Genomic DNA, 19,553 nt, shown 5'->3' on the forward strand with positions numbered 1-19,553 from the left:
TCAGCCGCTGAGCCCCTCGTTGGCCTGCTGTCATTGTCACCATCCTGTCGGGTCATCTCCTTTGCTTCTCCTTCACAAAGTAGGATGTCCTTACCATCTCTGATGCCCTGTGGCAGTCTGCTGCTTCCACAGAATTTAAATCCCTCATGGCTGCTGCCGAGCACAAGTGCCACCATCTTGGGCATAGACCCTACGGTTGCAGGATATTAAATAAAAACTCGTCAGCTCCTTTAACATGCATCTAAAGGCTGTATGGAGCCACCAGAAATAGGACCGGGCAGTTAAATCCTTCAGAGCACTGCTGTGTGTCCACTCTCCCCTCTGTCTGGGTCTGCACCAGTGGCAGTGCTGCCGTTACAGCACCTCTGAAAGGACCACCCTATTTTTTCCCATAAACTATTGGCAAACAAAGGCACAGAACACAAACACTCTAATCACTATAAACCATCCTTTATTGGCTGATGAACCAATTAGCAAGAAAATATGATACATCATTAAGAGTATCATGGTAGCACCATCGTGGATCTGGATAACTGACTTGATTGGACAGGGTCTGCAGCAGATGGCAAGTAAACTGGCATAACCTGACCCTCATCGTCACCACGTTATCTCTGGAAATGCATTGATCCACAATTGAATTAGAAGCAGTTACCACTGTGTAGTTTTGAGGGAACAAAGTGCTGACTTCACCCTGAGAGCACAATCCATTGCATTATATAAAATTAAAATGTCACAAAATGGATTGACTCCGAATGGATCTAGCAACTCAGAAATGGGCAACCATGAAGCAGAATTAATCATCAAAAATGTAAAACATCACTGTCCCACACCTCAAGGCCCATCATCACCCTTATTCTATCATAACTTCCAAGGCAGGAATCATAGGTGCTTCAATAAAGAGTGACCAGCACCAGGCATGCCTCAAATGTTGTAGTGCCCTGGCCTCACGAAGCTGTACTGCAGGTTTAGTTGCATGCTAAAGAGCAAAAATGACATGGAATATACAGCTAGATGATTTCACAACCAAAGGAATAGTCAGAGCTTTGGAGACTTGTCGCATCTTATTCTTAATGGTTTTCAGCTACAGCTTACTGGAGGAGGCTACAAGACCATTGCCACCTGCACCAGTGGCAGGGCCTGCTACACATTTGCCCTTGCAACCATGTTCAAGCATCAGCGTCTCGGCCTCCTCTGGGGATTCCATGGAAGACACTTCTGGCCATGTAGTATAAATACAGGTCTGAGAACACCCATCTCCATGAAGACAGCAGGATCAGATGACATCCTAGACATATGACTGAATTATTGGCCCTATGTCAGAACCATCTAGCCAAGATGTCCAGTTGTAACACTGATGCGAAAAATGTCCTACTCACAGAAAGTAGACAAATGCAGTCTTCCTGATAACCACTGAATCACTCAACTCTTGATCTTTGGTAAAATGGCTAAAGGTGTCATTGAAAATGCTGTTAATTGGCACTCACTCCTCATTAATCTCCGCAGCAATGCTTAGTTTAGGTTTCACCAGGAACAACGATGGATCAAAGAGATGAATTCCAGAGGCGACAACCCTTGACATTTTGTCACATTTGGTCAAAATGGCATCAAGGTGCCACAGTTAAACAAGAGTCAATGGGCACCAAATAGAAAACACTCCCATCACTTGAGGGTTACCTTGGGCAAAGGAAGTTGATTCTGCTTGTTGGGAGTCAATAATTTCAATCTAAGGGCCACTCTGCAGGAGTTCCTCAGCGCAGAGTTCATGGCTCAACCGCTGTCAGCTGCTCCACCAGTAACTTTCTGGTTTTTTTAACCATGAAGTCAGAAGGGGGCATTTGCAAAGCCCCCCGAGCAAATGAAGCATCCATCCATCCATGCAGCAAGTCCGAGACAACATCCAGGCATGGCATGAGAAGTGACAGGTAACATTAATGCCACAGAAGTCCCAGCTAATGACCACTGCAACCAGTCAAACCATCTACTATTCTATCACAGCGTACTCCATCTTGGGGAGGAGGAGGGTGGGTGATGTGGTTACCATCAACTGGAAATGCAACTGGATGAGCCACATAAATACTATGGCTATCAGAACTGGTTAGGGTGAAGGTAAAACAGTGTGTTACTCACCTGATGTCCCAAGGTCTCCTGTCAGCTAGAACGTGCAAATCAGAACTAGGATGAATTGCTCTCCACTGACCTAGATGACTGCAACTCCTGCAGCCCCAAGAAGCCTGAGACAATGGAGCACCCCCTCCATCACCATTGATACCAGTAGCAGCACTATGTACTGACAACAAAATGCATTGCAATTACTCACCCAGGCTATGCTGGCAGCTCTTCCTAAGCCTATCACCTGCATCACCAAGAAGAACAAGATGCATGGGAACACCAACCCCTGCACTTCCCTCTGTCGCATATCATCCTGGTTTGGAAATATATCGCAAGTCTGTCTTTAACATTGGGTCTGAATCCTGGAAATCCCCACCCCCTCTCCATAGCCAGTGAGGGTACCTTTACCAGGGGGACTGCAGCAGTTCCAGAAGATGCCTCATCACCACCTTCTCAGAGGCATTTAACAATGGCTAATAAAATTGCCTTGTCAGTGATATCTCAAAAGTGAATGAGAATAAAATTCTTAACATGGCCTGTTGTCAGCATTTGTTTAATAATGCTCCTGTGAAACCCTGCTCCACCAAAATGGAGTTATCACTGTTGTATCATTCACCATCAATTTCTTTGCCCCAGGTCCATCCCAGCCTGGTTTTACTCCTCACCATGTCCCACAGAAGTCATCCAAACTTCATACTCAAGGAGAGAAGACATTATCGATCTTTCTTCAGCCGACAGGAGCAGGCAGGGTGGGTGTAGACATTCTGTGGGCTTCCCTCAAGGATGGGCAGTTGGTAACTGCTCTCATGCTTACTTGGCAACCTCTCGCCAGTTTTGCCTGGTTCTGTGGTTCTGAACAAAGAACATGCCTTCTATGGGCAATAAACAGGCTACTCAGATCCCCATGAAACCCTAAAGCACTCTCCTAACCCCTCCTGTCATTGCAGGCTCTATTCATTCAGTAGCAACACTACCCAGTAACTGGAAAAATGTTCCTTGTGTTATAGTTTGCTCCTTTGAGAGCTGGCTTCAGACACTGCACCTCTGAGTGACTGGTGACCAAGCTGCACATCAGTAGCTAAACCGACAATCAGCAATGTCTGTTTAAGTGTGCAACACTTCGTGCTATTGGAATTCTATTTTTTAAAAATTAATTTAAAGGTAGCATTTATGAGAGGGAGGGGTTAGATTAAATTTAGTTTTAGTTTTTATTAAATTTTTCTTTATTTTATTTGTTATTTCAATAAATGGGTCTAACATGGTTGCATAAATCATTTCAATTAAATGTTTTTGATATAAGCAATTGTTATGGAGTCCAGAGGACCCCAAAAACCTGCAACAATAGATATGCACCACAACACAGGGTTAATTAAACAAAAGTAGTTTTTTAATTATAATTGAACAAGAAAACAGAATTAAACTTTAACTTATTATTTAACCTACTTACTTAACCGACCTAACCTACTTAATCCCTCCTCTAATACTAAGTGCAGGTGTCTGTAATGTATATTTAAGATTGGAAAAGTTCTTTGGATCACAGTCGAATCTCACTGGTTGCAGGTAATTCTTGTACTGAGCACAGAAATTAGCATTAACGAAGTTCACCAGTCTTTGGTGCTTTAAAGGTAAATGGTTATGACTCAGGAGGGTTCTTGCTGGTTTCAAGAGAGAGATTCCTTTTCCAGGACATCCGCAACTGATTCCTTTCCAATCAGCCTTGCTGATGAAACTTTCCCCCTTCAGGGTTCTCCAGATGATCCTCTTTCTTCCAGGTCACCTTTCAGCCAGCCAGCCTTCTCCTTTGACCAGGCAGCCTTCCAAAAGTTTGCCAGCTTTGTCCTTCTGGAACTGATTTCTATGACTCCTTCTCTCTCTGTTTCACACCCACCCTCTCTGAGAGCAAAAGATCACATGCTCTCCCAGGCCAGCTGCTGTATGTTGCTACTTTGTTGCTCCTCTGCAAAAGTCCTGCAAATTTTGTGTTTTAAAATGTTTGTGTGCAACCTGCTCTAGCAATTCCTCCAAAGCCACCTCTAAATACTCTGTCACACAACGATGTAGTTTTATCCACTTTTTTTCTTATTTTTTTAATGCATGCTTACTTGTATACTAATGAAGTATTATGTAATTGTCAATCCAATATTCATGCTTGTATGTTAAACTCAAAAAAAATTAAAAAGAAAGGAATTCTATTCCTTAATGGGACTTTCACAAACAGCAAAAAGGTGACTTCTATAGGTCCAAACCTGAGTTCCAGAAGGCAACCAACAACATAAAGGTTCCCCATCACCCTGGTCATGCTCTTTTCTCGCTACTGCCTTCAGTCAGAAGGTGCAGAAGCCCAAAGTCTGCCACCTCTAGATTCAAAATCAGTTTTTTTCCAACAGTTATCAGGCTCCTGTACAGCTCCTTTGATGCATTGGAAGCATCAAAAGATCAATCTGGACTATTGAGACATCACAATTTTTATGCATTAACTGCAACTATCTATATTTATTCATCTTTCCTCTTATTGTCTTAAGGCATATTGTGGTAATTTATCCTGATTTGACGTATTTTACTATCTGTGTTGTTGCAGCAAGAAAGATTTTGGTACATCAGTACATTGTACTTGAAGTATTAACTTTCATACTCATATAAACATATCAACAATAAATTATCGTGCTCGTCCATGCAGTTGGGTCATTCACAGTGGCCCAAGCTAGGATGGGCTGTTGGTCAAGCACTTAGTGATTGGGTGTCAAAATTTGTTTCCTTTTTGGTTCTCTCTTTCAGCTCTATCACCTTTCAAGCTCTATGAGCTTCCCTAACCCTGTATTCCCACTTAAATAAGTCCACTATTGGTGATACACTTTCAACCATTTAGATCTAAACTCTGAAATAAGTCCCCAACTTCTCTACATCTCTATTTCACTCTTATCTTTGAGGTGCTTGGTAAAACCTACATCATTGACTTAGCTTCAGTCACTGGTCCGAAATATCTTCCTCTTTCCTTCAATGGTAGTAATACTTCTCTGCTTGCTAAACTGAAAATGGTGGTTCAAAGCATCGTTGTTGTATTCGTGCATAGTTGTCAGAGATGTCTGGAAATTTTCTCAGTTCACAATCCTTGAAATCTGTTCTCAGTTACATCAAAGTGCTTTGGAATAACAATTCCATCACCCTCCCCCCCCCCCAACTATCCTCAATTTGAGCTTTTATCTGTGAAACATTTTAAAGAGACTGATTGGATAATTTGCTTGATGCTTCTCCAACTTGGGGTAAATAAAGCAGAAAGGTGAGTTGCCCACCTTCATTCATCTCTAAGCTCCAGAAAGACAAGATTTGTAAACTCCCGACCTCTCTGCCTTTTCTCTTGCTTTTTGGATGCAAAGAAGATCATTTCTCTACAAAAGGCTGCATGGTTAGTGTAGAGGTCAGTGTAACTACCTGGTGAATCTTGTGCTGTCTGTATGAAGTTTGTACAATCTCACCATGTCAGTGTGGGTTTCCTCTGGTTTCCTCCGACTTTTCAAAATGTACAGAAGTTGTAGGTTAATTGTTATATTTGAGTGGAAACAGGCTCATGGGGCATAAGGACCTGTTACCATGCTGTATGTCTAAATATCAAAAAAAATGAACTGAACAAATTTCCTGCAGTTGGTCAAATAGCAAATGGTGTCCTGCTCATTGGGTCTCACCCTTTGATTGACACTTGCTTCCTGCACCTTCTGTGAAACAAGTTCACTCCAAAGTCCCAGAGGTTTGCTGCTTTCCATAAATTAGTGGAAATTTCATGACGGATCCGGTGGACAAAGTCAGTGACACAGCCAGGGAGGAACTAGGCATCACAACTGAAGGCAAGGGAAGCAATTGACATCCCTCTAGGTACATTATTGCTTCACGCAGGGCAGGGGAGCTAACTCAACTGGGGAATGAGTTTGTGATATCAAAACTCAAATGGGAAAGATGTTCCTTCAGCACAAGAACATGAGAAATGGCACATCACCAAAAAATCTGTCACAAACTTGTACACAAATGAAACATTCCTAAACTTGTGATGGAAACATTTCATTCTGTGGGCTACATGGAGCTGTTCCTATGTAGCATGGAGATAGAGGGAGGGGATTAGGTTAGGGAACTCCATTGGGATAATTTCAGCTTCTGAAAGGGAGTTAAATTTAGCTAAAACCCAAAGATAAGTTTCACTGCCATCCCATCAGTCTACAAACATGATTAAATATCTAACCAAAGGTGGACAAATGCATAATATTTGACAGATATTTTGCAGCTGATCTTGTACGTGGACTATCATTTATCACATCTAATTGTGTAAATGATCCTTAGAGGATTGCTTTACAATTAAAATGAAGTAAGTCCAACCAAAGGGAAGAGAAATAAAAGTCTATGTACTGATGAAGCACTAATCAGAAAATAAAATGCAATAAGAATTAGGTCAGAAAGTAATTTTGTGTTTCTTCAATAATTTAGGCGCTGCACAGACAGCAATCCCAGTCTGTGAAGGAGAGTTCACCCCCACGAGAAGAGAAAGGCACTCAGCCACATGCTGCTGCTGAGGATAACTGCGCCAAAAAACCCAGATCGCGTACAAAGATCTCCGTGGAGGCACTGGGCATCCTTCAGAGCTTTATTCACGACGTGGGCCTGTACCCAGACCAGGAAGCCATTCAGACCCTTTCTGCCCAGCTGGATTTGCCCAAGCACACCATTATCAAATTTTTTCAGAACCAGCGGTATCACGTTAAGCACCACGGTAAACTAAAGGAGCACCTGGGAACTACGATAGATGTTGCAGAATATAAGGACGAAGAGCTGCTTACAGATCCCGAGGAGAACGACAGTGAGGAAGGCTCGGAGATGTACACCATGGGGGCAGGAGAGGAAAGCCTCAGCAAAACCAAAACCAAACCTCCAGAGCTTGACCAGAAATAATGTGAATCCCCAACAAATGCATTCAGACAGAAAAGCTTGTTGTACAGCTTTCTCTTAATGTATTACATGCATTTGGTATACAACAGTATTGAATATGCAGGTGTGATCTAATGTTGCCTTGGTATGGAATTCCACAAACAATTAGCTTTCCACAGACTTTTGTGAGTTCTCAGAGACTGTGAAAGATTAAACTCACTCCAGGGTTGGTTCACTAACTCACTCCTGCACTAAAATAAAGGAACACTGGGGACAAACTGAAAGAAGCCTTGTTGTTCAGAAATTATGCAGGACAAATTCCTTCCTACAAAAGTTCTGTGACCTTTACACTGAAATGTAAAGTGAAGGTGCACCCAGTTTTGTCCTCAAAACCACTTTACGACGAGTTGTTCCGGTGCTTGATAAGCTGTCTGTAATTGGGGGTGTGATGACGTTCTGCTTTTAAAATTCCTATTTATTTTCTCTGTTCGTTCAGATATTTTGAACATGTTACCTGCCAGGTGACCATAAAAATATTTGGGGTTTGTACTTTTCATGAGAAGCAAAAATCACCACTGCCAAAATAGAAAAATATAATCAGAAGAGTGGCAAACTCAAGCTATGTCCGTGAGTCCATAGTTACTTTTACAGATTTATGGCTTGGTGCTGTGTAATTCAAGGAACTATATTATTTTACTAAGTCTTAATATTTTGTCAAAAGAGGGAAGTACAGATTTTGGTAACACCCAGAGACACTGAGTTCTGAATCACAATGTAGATTCTGCAAATGGACCACATGAGTTAATCTGGAAAAAAAAACAATGTTTTCGGCATTGACGAGCTAATACTCAGTTCCACAATAATTAGGTAGGAGGCTTGCTGGCATTTGGGAGACATTTTCAAAGCAAATAGACCAATACTTAAATGTCCCATACAGTCCTCCATGAGCTTGGCACATAGTCTTGTCTGTATTATTCCCAAATTTTAAAATGTAGTAAGCCAATAAGAAAGTTTAGTTCATTCCACAGCCAATGTCTTCATCTTTGTTGTCCTTTGTTACCTTAAAATAGTGATATTGGAGAATTGATTTCAGAAATCTCTCTCTCACACACACACTCTCACCCTCTCGCACCAATTTCCCCCTCCTTCCAGCTTTCTGATATCTCCCTCAGAGACTAAATGGAATATTTGAATGCTCATACAGGAATAACACATGGCTTAATCTCAGCAGGTTCTAGGTCACATTAAAGAAAGAGCTAAAGTGTCCAAAAACAGGTTCAGAAATTTAATCTGTGCCTTTTCACTTTTTAGTTAGTGAATGCCATTTCTCTGAGCAGCCAATCCTAGCTTCTTTGTTCTTTCGTTTCACTCAATGACATAACTGTTGAGTGTTGCTCATGGATAACCTGTAAGCATAAAGCTCGCTGACACCTCATGAACAAGAGGATTATTGGGAATGTAACAGTGTGCTAGCACAGTGTCTTTCTGGGATATGAGCTGGAATAGCATGGGATAATACCTCTTTCAAGCAGAGGTTGGATTGGAAGTGTCAATGGAGGTGAAGTCTGCATATTCATAAGTGAGGAAGCTAATATATCCTGATACTGCGCAAAGTTCAATGAGAAGGCCATAATGCTCATTATCAGTGGTTAAGTGGCAAGGAATTAATGCATTGCCTTTAAAAAGGTTAATGCCCTCACATGTGGTGAAATTCTTTGCCTTTTCTTATAACTAGGTGCAGTCGAGGTCAATTCACCAGATCCAACGCCCAATTTGCATCAATTTGCAGCACACCCTTTGGTGTTTCAGCTCATCCTCATTACTTTTAGCCTGATCGTTCCACAATGCACAGCTTGTATACTCCATCAACCACTCACTGTTATGGGGGACACTTTCCATGACACTCATTACCACACTTCCCATCTCTCTTGCAGGAGAAGATGACTGGGTTCAGGCAGGCTGCACTGCTGAGTGAAGGAGATAGTGTTTAGAATAGCTGTTACACAGAGTGCAGCCAATGGCAGGCTGAACTAATAGATGATACCAGTATCCTTCCTCAGGTGTTTCACTTCCACCCATCCCACAATCTCCTCTGATTTACAAGCTGCAATAATATCAACAAGACAATCTTGGACTCTACCTTGGCCAGACATTGGTATAAGACCAGGAAGAGAGTTATCAAGCAAGGAGACAAGGAGACCATCACTGATTTTGACCCTTGCAGCCTCCAGTGGAGTTCATCTGGAACTTACCATTTAGGAAGGTTGCTCTGTTCGGCCTTCTGCCCTGCATCCGAGGCAGCCTGGTCATGACTGGGCAGTTCACCTTGCAAGCTGTAACCACAGGGGTGAAAGTGGTGTTGGTGGGTGGTGAAGCAATGCTCTGGAGCACAAGGTCAGACAAAAATGTAAGGAAGATGCAAAGCAAATTCACAGGAGGTGTTAAACAGTAATCCTGGATGTGCACATCTATTTAGTAGGTTTAGTGTTTTGGCTTTTTGATTTGCATTGTATCTGAGTGGTAGTGACAGAATATGGAATGGTTGACGAATGGGAAGTTGAGACTGCAGCACCCTGGAAGCTCAGTTCAGTTGGATTGTCCATGTGCACTCAGAAAAGTATACCTTCCTCTGGGCATGAAGTTGGGAGATAAATAAATGGCAGTAAAAAATATTTCTGTTGAAATGCAGACTCTCTCCCATGCCCCTCACAGAGGTCTGGGCTGGAGAATAGCTCCCTGAATACATTGGGTAGATGTAGTCTCCTGTTGAGAGTCCTTCAAGACCTATTCTGGCCCCCATCTGCAGCAGAGAGCTAAACCTTCACAGTATACCCTGTGCACATTCTCCCAGTCATGACACGTGAGAAGGGGAATGATAACTCCTGGGAGCCACTGGTTTGTGCTAAAGCCAGCAAATGCCTTGCTCTAGGCACTTCTCCCAATGGATTACAGCAACTTTCAAGAACTCTAAATACAGCAAACATCTTTACAATCACAGAAGAAATCAGACAGCAGGTGTTGGGGAGATGCTTTAGATCAGAGGTGGCCAAATTTGCTTAATGTAGGAGCCACATACAATAAACTTCAGATGTTTGAGAGCCGCAAAAATCATGCGATGGCAAGCCAGGCCCACTAAAAACTACCATTGTGAGCAGCGCCTCATACGATTCTTGTTCACCCAACATATTTCTGCACGTTGCACGTTGTATGTCAAAGAGCCACATGTGGCTTACGAGCCTCGCTTTGGCAACCCCGTCTTTAGATCGAACTAATGGGCGACCTTTCTGTTTAGTTAGTATTTAGTTGTGTGTGACCAAGTGTGGGCATTGGCTGGAAAGTGAGCATCAGGAGGAAACCCTGGTATTCCGGTAGATGCACAGTACTTACTTTGGTAACATGGCTACAGCAGGCACCAGCTGCTGCCCTCTTATATCATGTCTATCAGGACTGGTACCACAAACTTGCTGTGAGAATTGGGTGCCACATATGAATGTAGGTTCTCAAACAAAAAGTATGCAATTCTCTTTTATGTTGCACTTGCTTTATGACAGTTTATTGAGAAAACATTTTTTAAAAATTATGCAGAGAGGAACATGTATGCATTAATCGTCCTTTATTGGCATCCCTCATCCTCAACAATCGCCTATAGGCAGCAAGAATGAGTTGTTGCCAATGCCATGCTCTCAAGTGACCACTGTTTCTATGCAATCCCTCTTAAGAAAATAAGAACAATATCTCCAGATATAATAAGAAGCAAAACCAAAATCTACAGATGTTAGAATTCTGAAATAAAAACAAACAAACAAAAAAATCCTGGAGATACACAGTGAGCCAGGCAGCTTCCGTGGGGGAATAAACAGTGTTAATGGTTCAGGTTTTCATCCTATTAACCTGAAATGTTAACTCTTCTGCTGTTTGTATAGATTGAGCATTTCCAGCATTTTCTGTTTTTATCTTCAGCTTGTTAGTAACTTCCTCAACAGAATTTTAGATGTTATTTGGCTTTCATTAAACAAATTGTTATAAATAGTACATTTCAAAATGGAAGGCATATCACCTATTTTGACATGGAATGGAACCCTCGCTAATTTATCTCAGGATTGCCAACAGGAGACTTGATCTTAAGCAGAATTGACTTTTATTCAGGGATGAACAGATGCTAATGGAGATAGGCGTTCACATTGGAAGAAGCTGCTCTTTCACAGATACAAAAGAATTGCCGGTAAGGTAAAAAGATCAATCATTAGCTTTTTTTTTGTGTATGTTTATTGTGACAGGAGACATCCCAAGCCAATTGCATTTTCTGAGTTTGTACAAACTGTTCTATTAATAAGGACACTTTGTTTTGTAATATTTTAACCAAAATATGTACTGGAAATTGTCAATGCTAAGTCTTGCCTATTCAGTTTTATTGCACTGCAAGAACTGCAGTGATTTTAAGTGAATCTATGGGCATTTTTAGCCTATAGTCTTGCCAGATTTGAAAGTACAATGCATATATGTCTATTTATTCATCACCTGTCATATATTATCTATTTGAAAACAACTTTCTTTCTTAGTGCCTCTTCAGAAAGCACAAGTTTCTGCCTTTGGTGGAATGAAGAATAATTATGTTTTTTGCATTATTGACAATGTGAATATAAAATTAACATATTGTAAATGTTCCTTTTCATGTGAATCAACTTCTTATCTGCATTATCACAAAGTGATAATAATTTTTAAGTTATGTGCATTGTTCAGCCACTAGATCCTTTGTTGGTGAAATAAAAGGCATCCAATAAATACATCTAAATTTCTCAATATGTGTCTCTTTTGACTATATTTTCTATGTAAACAATTAAGCAGCATTTGAGAAAATCATCTCATGTATTCTGACTTTCCCCTTCAAGTTTTATGGTCAATATTTTCTGCTTATACTTTTAAAAAACACAGTCAGGAAGATTTTAGTGTGTATATGTCCACAGCTACTATCTATAAAAGCTGCTAGAAGGTTAGGTGGGGCTCTTTACTGTGACGCGTTTTGATATAGTCCACTACTAAATCCAGATGAGTTTTTTTAACGGTTCGTTGATGAGCACAAAGACTTGTAATGATTTACTATAAAGTAGTCCAAATATTCCAAGTAGTGATGTTTATGTGGAAACAATCTATTACGACAACGTCTGGGATGAACAATCGAAAATAATGAACGTTTAATCCGTGGTAACATAACTGTTTGCATCTTGATACGGCTGAATCCCTTTCCTCAATAAGTGCATTCATTTCTTCAGCGGTTACTCTTTTATTCCGCTCTCTGGCTTTGCAAATTCTACCTACAATTCTTGTCGATGGCTCTTTGGCCTTTTCTCTTGGTCCCTTTCAAAACTGAAGAATCATTAGGTTCATTCCCATTTTCTGAAAATCAGTTTTGTTTCCAAGTACAAAGTTAAAATCTTTCTGTTTGCTGTTTTTGTGACTATCCAATATTACCTAGTTTTTTTTTCTGAAGGCAGTTGCACCAGTTTTACAGCTAGATCCTTCAGCGCCATTTTCTGTGTTCACCAGTTTTGTAGCATGCAGTGAGATATTTTCATTGACCTGGTCTACTGCAGCCTCTGAGCTGCAGAAGCTACTTTCAGATTTGTTCTCAGTTATTTGTTTTTAGTCCTGCCTAAGACTTAGTTTCACAGGAATAATCACCAGGAGTATTGTTTTCTTTTCTTCAGAAGTGGCTTTCTTATTTACAGTCTTTGGCTGCAGTGTTGACTTTTCCTTAACAAACACTCTGAACAGAGGCTCTCCAGTAGAATCTGAATCCATCTCACCGTAAACAGAAGGAAAGTCTATTTTCTGCCTTTTACTTCCTTTTGTTCTCTCCATTTCAGGTGTGCATACTTCTCCTTTCTTTAAAGGTAATCCAATGCAATAATGGCCATCGACTCGCTTGGCAGATTTTGAGACTAAATCCAAGAACTGCTTGTCTTCTTTTGATGGTTCTTGGTCATCACGGAGGAACTCGGGAAAGTCTGTCCTGAACTGTTGTTCCCACAGCTCCACAAGTTTCACAGCCAATATCCTATTGACACGTGTTGCTGTCTGCTCCTGAGAGATATCACTATTTCCTCCTAATGGTCCATTAATCATCCAACTAAGCATGGTTTTGACAGTGTAAGGTCCTCCACACTCCATATTATGTTGAATGGTTCCAGAGCCTTTGGTATATCTGAGCCAATCAGCATCTCTATACCAGAGCCAATTTCAGGTAGATGAACCTGAACCTTAGATGAGATCACCGATCAATATAATTTTGATGTGGGACGTTTCCTTTATGCACAGCATAGCCTTCTGAGTGTATATGCCTGGGAGATCACACAAATCACTGCTGTCCAGTCCAGCAACCTCTGGTTTCAATGACCTTCCCTTGACCCATAGTTCTCAATAGAATCTTTGACCTTCTTACCTGAATATTGTTTATTCATTATTTAACCCCCCCCCCCCCCCCCCCATCCAGAATGACTGAGTGCTACCTGGGCCAAGAAATGCACAAGCGTGCACTGTTGCATTCCCCTTTTAGGCTCTGACTTGTACAGGCAACTGTTCAGAGTTTGCAGTTATCCTCACAGGCCCAAGTAAAATCATTTGTCTGAACAGACTCTATAGGACTGTTTTCAGCTGCTTCCTTTATTTCTGCTTGCTCATTTTCCGTTTCTTTCTTTGGTGGACATGCAGCATCCTGGGATGCTTTAAACCGTATAGGTTGCCCCTGATAGCTTTCTGCAATTTTTCCTGATGTGTCTCATACTCAGACAGCCAAAACATTAGGAAAGCAATTTTTTCCCTAGGCGTCCTCTTTTCCGACTACGGACACATCTCCAAAGGACGTCCACCTCCACAGAACAAACAGCTCCACATAACAGGCAAACTCTCCTTTCCCTCACTTCCTTTATCATTTTCATTATCTCCAACTGTCACCGTGGTAGCAAAGATATTTTCTTTTTATCTTTGGTGAGGCTGTGACTTGGACCTTCTTTCATCTTTGCTCACTGTTGGAGTGTCTTTGATATCTCCAAATACAGGCTCTGTTGCAATCCTCACTTGCCTTTCAAGGCCATCAATCGTATCCTTAAAGGTAACTTTTTGATTGTGTTTTTCCTGGGATTCGCAGGCCACAGTTCTCCACATATCCCTGTCAGTATGACAACTTCCTTAGGATGACTAGCACATCAGCAGGAATGTTAACCTCATGCATGTATTCGATATCTTCCACGTTAATACAACATCCTCTCAGAAAGAAGATGTATGCTTGTAGAGCCCTTGTGTCTTCTGGTTTTATCGACAACCATGAAAGAGCTATAGCAATTTTATGCTCATTGCCAAAATGTTCCTGTAATAAAGACTTAACTTTTGTGAATCCTCTGTCCGAGGTCATATGTAGGCAACTCCTTACAAGTTCCCTTGCCTGTTCATTTGTGTACTGTCCAAGATAATAGATACAGTCTCTATGTTTTTTGTCCTTTTTTCAATATTGTGTCCAAAGGATTTAATGAATGCTTGGTACTGAAGTGAAAATTTGAACCACTCTCTTGGACATGGAAAAGAGTCACTGTCACTGAATTAATGATTCGGTGATTTGATTTTGCCTTTCCATGATTGAGAATGTGTGGCTGTGTTCACTACTGCTGGTAGCTGGAGGTGTCACTTGTGCACGTTCACCCGGATTTCTGACGCTTGACTGGAGGGTCAAGGGAGCTGGGGCGATACACCAAACCTGAGCCACAGCTCAAACTGCAGTTGTTACCACTGGAGCTTGTGGATTGGTAATACCGTGCCTTGGGAGGATTTGTCCATAGGCACACCTTGTAACTGTGGTACAAAAGGATCTGCCTTAACATTAAATGCTTTCCTTTCCTGATGTCCTTTCTCCAGATAAGACTCCACACCATCAGACACTTTAGATAAGTCACTTTGAACATTGGATCCCTTTGAGGCTCCTAGTCCCCTCACCTTGGCCATATTAGCAGCAATGTTTGCATCTAGTTCCAGCTGCTCTTTTTTTCCTCCTTATCTGCCTCCTTAGCTGCTCCACCTGCGTCTCCTTCCTTCTCCCTCCTTCATTGCTGCTCTTCCCTACTTGGTCGTCCCTCCAGCTGCTCCTTTTCCCTCCTTGGCCGTCCCTCTAGCTGCTCCTTTTCCCTCCTTAGCTGCTCCTCCTGCTCTTCTTCTAAGGCATATATATCCTTAAGAAATGTTTCATTGTGTAACAAGAGCAGCCCCTTTAGCCTGAGCCTTTAAACGTGCAGATGTTGAACTGGAAACTTGGAATCTTGATCCAGAAGAACTTGGTTTGCTTCTCCTGATTCCAACTAGCACCTGGTTGTATTTCATCCTGCATGTCAAATGTTGCCTTAATGCTCGGCTCTGTCTCCAGTTGGAATTGCACGTCCTTTACCTTTTCATCCTTTTCACCACCATTTCGTGACACACCTTCAGCCATTTCCAAGTTGCTGACGTTAAATTCAGTCGATGTCTTCTGCAGTGGTCTTAACCGCACCTCAGCAGCGATGTTGGCAGCAGCAGCAGAGGGGGCGGCCATTTTACGTGTCGCCCTCCAACTGTGTGCCGAGCTCGAGCACCATGCATGCCCAACATGAGTACAAAATCAACAGTCCCCAATGGACAAGCAGAAGCACTTCCAAACTGTGTTCAAACTAAATAAATATACAGAAGGAATCCACAAATGTAGTCCTACTGCTTCTGATGGCTGTGATGTGCTGCTGTCAACAAGCGAGTTTCCACAGTGACTGCAATCAATAATATCGCTGTATCTCAGGAAATGCTCTACCAACGTGTTTGTTGGATGTTCTGCTCTAGAATTAGCAGCTGTGGACCCCTCTGTGGCTGATACTAGGACTGATGGAGGCCGATTGCTGTCAGCAGCCTGTTCTCAGTATTTCCAACATGGCCACCATATTGTGTTCGGTATCACTCCAAACCAAAGACTTTTGTAAGGATTGTTTCCCTTCCAAATGTTGTGACTATTATCCATAAAACCCGCTAGGAGGTTAGGTGGGGCTCTTTATTGCAATGTGTTTCGCTATAGTCCCCTACTAAGTCCAGATGAGTTTTTTAAATAGTTTATTGATGAACACAAAGACTGTTAAAACAATGGAAATAATGACCGTGATAGTTACCCATTTCTACCATATTTGAAGCAGCATTAGCTGCAGATTGCTGTGCATTCCCCTGGGGATCCTTTTAAAGTTTAACATAATATATTAATATGGTACTAGCGAGGCTCCTACAGCCACTACACGTGCATTCTTCCAGTCTGCTCCTGATGCATCAGTATTTGTAAAATATCTGGTTTCTATTATAAGTTACAAAAAGAATTAGCTCTTTCTGAACTGAAGCTTGTGGTAACAAGAAGCTTTTATTAGATTTACTGTAATTGGACTTTTCCACAAACTATAATCTCTGACATTTACAGTAACATTTAAAGCACTGATAAAATGTGTTTTTAAGAATAAAAAGTTCTATAATAGCTTTGTACAAAAGTGTAATTATAGAAAAATGAATTGTAAATAGTGTAGAGATGAATTGTGTTACTGCGGCAAAGGTTTGTGAATCAAACGGTGTACAATACAATGATCTATATCATTTCCAACACTGACAGAAACAAGCAAACTTTGATGTTGCCGCACCAAAGGAGACCATTACATCATAAGATAAAGAAGCAGATCCAGGCCATTTGGCCCATTGAGGTTGTCCCAACATTCCATTGTGGTTAATTTATCCCTTCTCCCATAACCATTGATTCCCTTCCTAATTAAGGACCTAGCTACTCCAACTTAAATACTGTATACATATTGACTTGGCCTCCACAACCATCTGTGGTCTCACCACCCTCCTCATCTCTGTTATAAATGGACATTTTTGTATTCGGAAGCTGTGTTCTCTGGTCCCAGGACCACCCCCCCCCCTTCCCCAGCATAAGATAAAAAACTTATCGTATCCCCTCTATCCAGCCATTTCAGTATTTTTTAGATTTCATTGAGATCCACCCTCATGTTTTGAATCTCCAGTGAGTACATTCACAGAGCCAAAAAAACACTCATCGTTTGATAACCTTTTTCATTCCTGAGATCATTCTCGTGAACCTTCTCAGGTCTCTCTCCAATGCCATTATATGAAATGCCCAAAACTGTTGACAATACTCGAAGTACGGTGTGACCAATGCTTATAATACATCTTTTAAATTCTGTCCCTCTTAAATACAAGCATTGCATTTGCCTTCCTTACCACCCACTCAATATGCAAATTAGCCATCAAGAAATCTTGCACAAGGGCTCCTAAGTTGAATAAGGGAGTAGTGGGGGTCTTGATTGCTTTGTTAGGGGTGGTGGTGCAGGCTTGTACAGACGAGACATTTATAAAACTCCTAGACAGGTACATGGATGCAAGAAAAATAGAGGGTTATAGCTGTGAAGTAGGGAAGGTGTAGATTGCTGAGTAGGTTTATATAGGTTCTCTCATCTCTGTGTAGAAAGCTTAACCCTCCCCCCCCCCCCCTCACCTTATACAGATGTCCTCTGGTATTTCCTACTGTCACCCGAGATAAAAGTGCTGGCTGTCCACCCTATCTATACCTCTCCTAATCTTAAGACATCTATTAAGTCACTTCTCCAACATCTTTGCTCCGAAGTGAAAGTACCAGCTCTGTTAACCTTGCTTCATAAGACATGTTCTCCAATCCAGACTGGTCGATCTTCTCTGAACCCTCTCAATAGCTTCCACATCCTTCCTGTAATGAGGTGACCAGAAGTGAACACAATACTTCAAGTGTGAGTTTAATAGAGCTACAACATTACCTCATGCTCTGTTACTCAATCCCCTAACTAATGAAGGTCAGCAATACCATAAGCTTTCTTAATTACCTTATCAAGCTATGTGACAACTTTGAAGTTCTATGGATTTTGGAGAGTGGGAGGAAACCGGAGCACCTGGAGGAAACCCATGCAGACATGGAGAGAAGATGAAAACTCCTTACAAACGGTGCCGCATTCAAACCCAGCTGACTTGTGCTGTAACAGCATTGCTTTAACCATTACACTAATACTGAGGGAAAAGGCCACAGAGGTACACTGCACTAACTTGCTTTTGTTTCCTTCTCCTGACAGTCACCCAACTACCTGCCTCCTGCAGCTTTGTTGTGACTGCCTCTCTGTAGCTCCTATCTACAAACTCATTGTTCTCCAGTATGAGCTGAAGGTCATCGAGCTGCAGCTCCAGTTCCTTACCATGTTCTGTGAGCAACCGCAACTCGATGCACTTCGTGCCAATGTAGCTGAAAGGGAGATGGCAGATCTCCCAGAATTCCCACATCTCTCAAGATGAACGCTACACTCACCCTGTTGCCAACTATTAGACCTTGGCACTAATATAAGGTCCAAAAAAAATCTCACCAGAGTCTTACCCTAGTCTCTTTCTCTTCTTGCTAAAGCCCCTTCAGCCAAAGCATCAACACACCAATCTATCTCTGGCCCACTCACACAATGCCCACTTCCAAGATAGGTGCTCTGCTTATATCTCTCACCCTCTTAAACTGTCCCCCTCTTGAGCACTCTCACACCAATGCTCTTTCACTGGAAAGTTTGGAATCAATGCCTATTTGGAGGACATTGCAGTTTTTCTGGCCTACACTTAACAGAATTAATATTTTACCTCAGCATTTATTTGTTGCAAGAAGTGGGAGCCACAGAAGACAGCCTCCTCTGACAGTGAAGCTAACAGTGTCTTTCAAACAATGCCATGGGAGTGGCAGAGGGAGCAGTAATTGGTATGGCTGGCTTACAGTAGGCTTGGTTCTGGTCTTTGGAGCTGTTGGTGGCAGTGGTTTTCAAACTTTTTCTTTCCACTCACATCCCACCTTAAGTAATCCCTATGCCATATGTGCCCTGTGTTTAGTAGGGGATTACTTAAGGTGGGATGTAAGTGGTAAAGGAAGGTTGAGAATCACTGCTCTAGACGCAATTGTTACTGAAATATTTTGCTTGAGAAAAATTGTCATTGGCCCATTTCCTTTGGAGTTATGAAACCATGCACATAACAAGTCAATTAGGTACGATTAAAACAGTGGTTTTCAAACTTTTTCTTTCCTCCCACATACCACCTTAAGTAATCCCTTACTAATCACAGAGGACCTATGGCATAGGGATTTCTTAAGGTGGTACGTGAGTGGAAAGAAAAAGTTTAAAAACCACTGATGTAGAGTCAGAGGTGCAGCACAGAAACAGGCCATTTGGCCCACCAAGTATATAGTGACCATCAATTGCCCATTTACACAAATCCCATAATAATCCCATTGTTTTATTTCTCTCACATTCTGATCAACTAGCTCACCCACCCCCTCCCCCCACACCCACGCCCCCCCCCCCCACTCCACCAAGGTTCCACCACTCTTGATACACTAAGATCTAATTTACATTGGTCAATTAACCTCCCTACCTGTTCGTTCTTGGGAAGTGGGAGGAAATCAGAACACCCCAAATAACAGCAGG

General features: G+C 41.8%; 1 protein-coding gene across 4 annotated transcripts in view; it reads left to right on the forward strand.

Moving 5' to 3' along the window:
* satb2 (SATB homeobox 2) overlaps positions 1 to 7,500 on the forward strand; it is a 240,128-nt gene extending 232,628 nt beyond the window's left edge. For all 4 annotated transcript variants that reach the window (XM_069934541.1, XM_069934540.1, XM_069934539.1 and 1 more), the window contains one exon: positions 6,580 to 7,500. In XM_069934541.1, coding sequence (XP_069790642.1) covers positions 6,580 to 7,041 — 462 coding nt within the window. In that variant the 3' untranslated portion in view covers positions 7,042 to 7,500. The remainder of the gene's footprint in view (positions 1 to 6,579) is intronic.
* The last annotated feature ends 12,053 nt before the right edge of the window (positions 7,501 to 19,553 follow it).

Source organism: Narcine bancroftii, chromosome 4 (genome assembly GCF_036971445.1).
Source record: "Narcine bancroftii isolate sNarBan1 chromosome 4, sNarBan1.hap1, whole genome shotgun sequence".
Lineage (NCBI taxonomy): Eukaryota > Metazoa > Chordata > Chondrichthyes > Torpediniformes > Narcinidae > Narcine > Narcine bancroftii.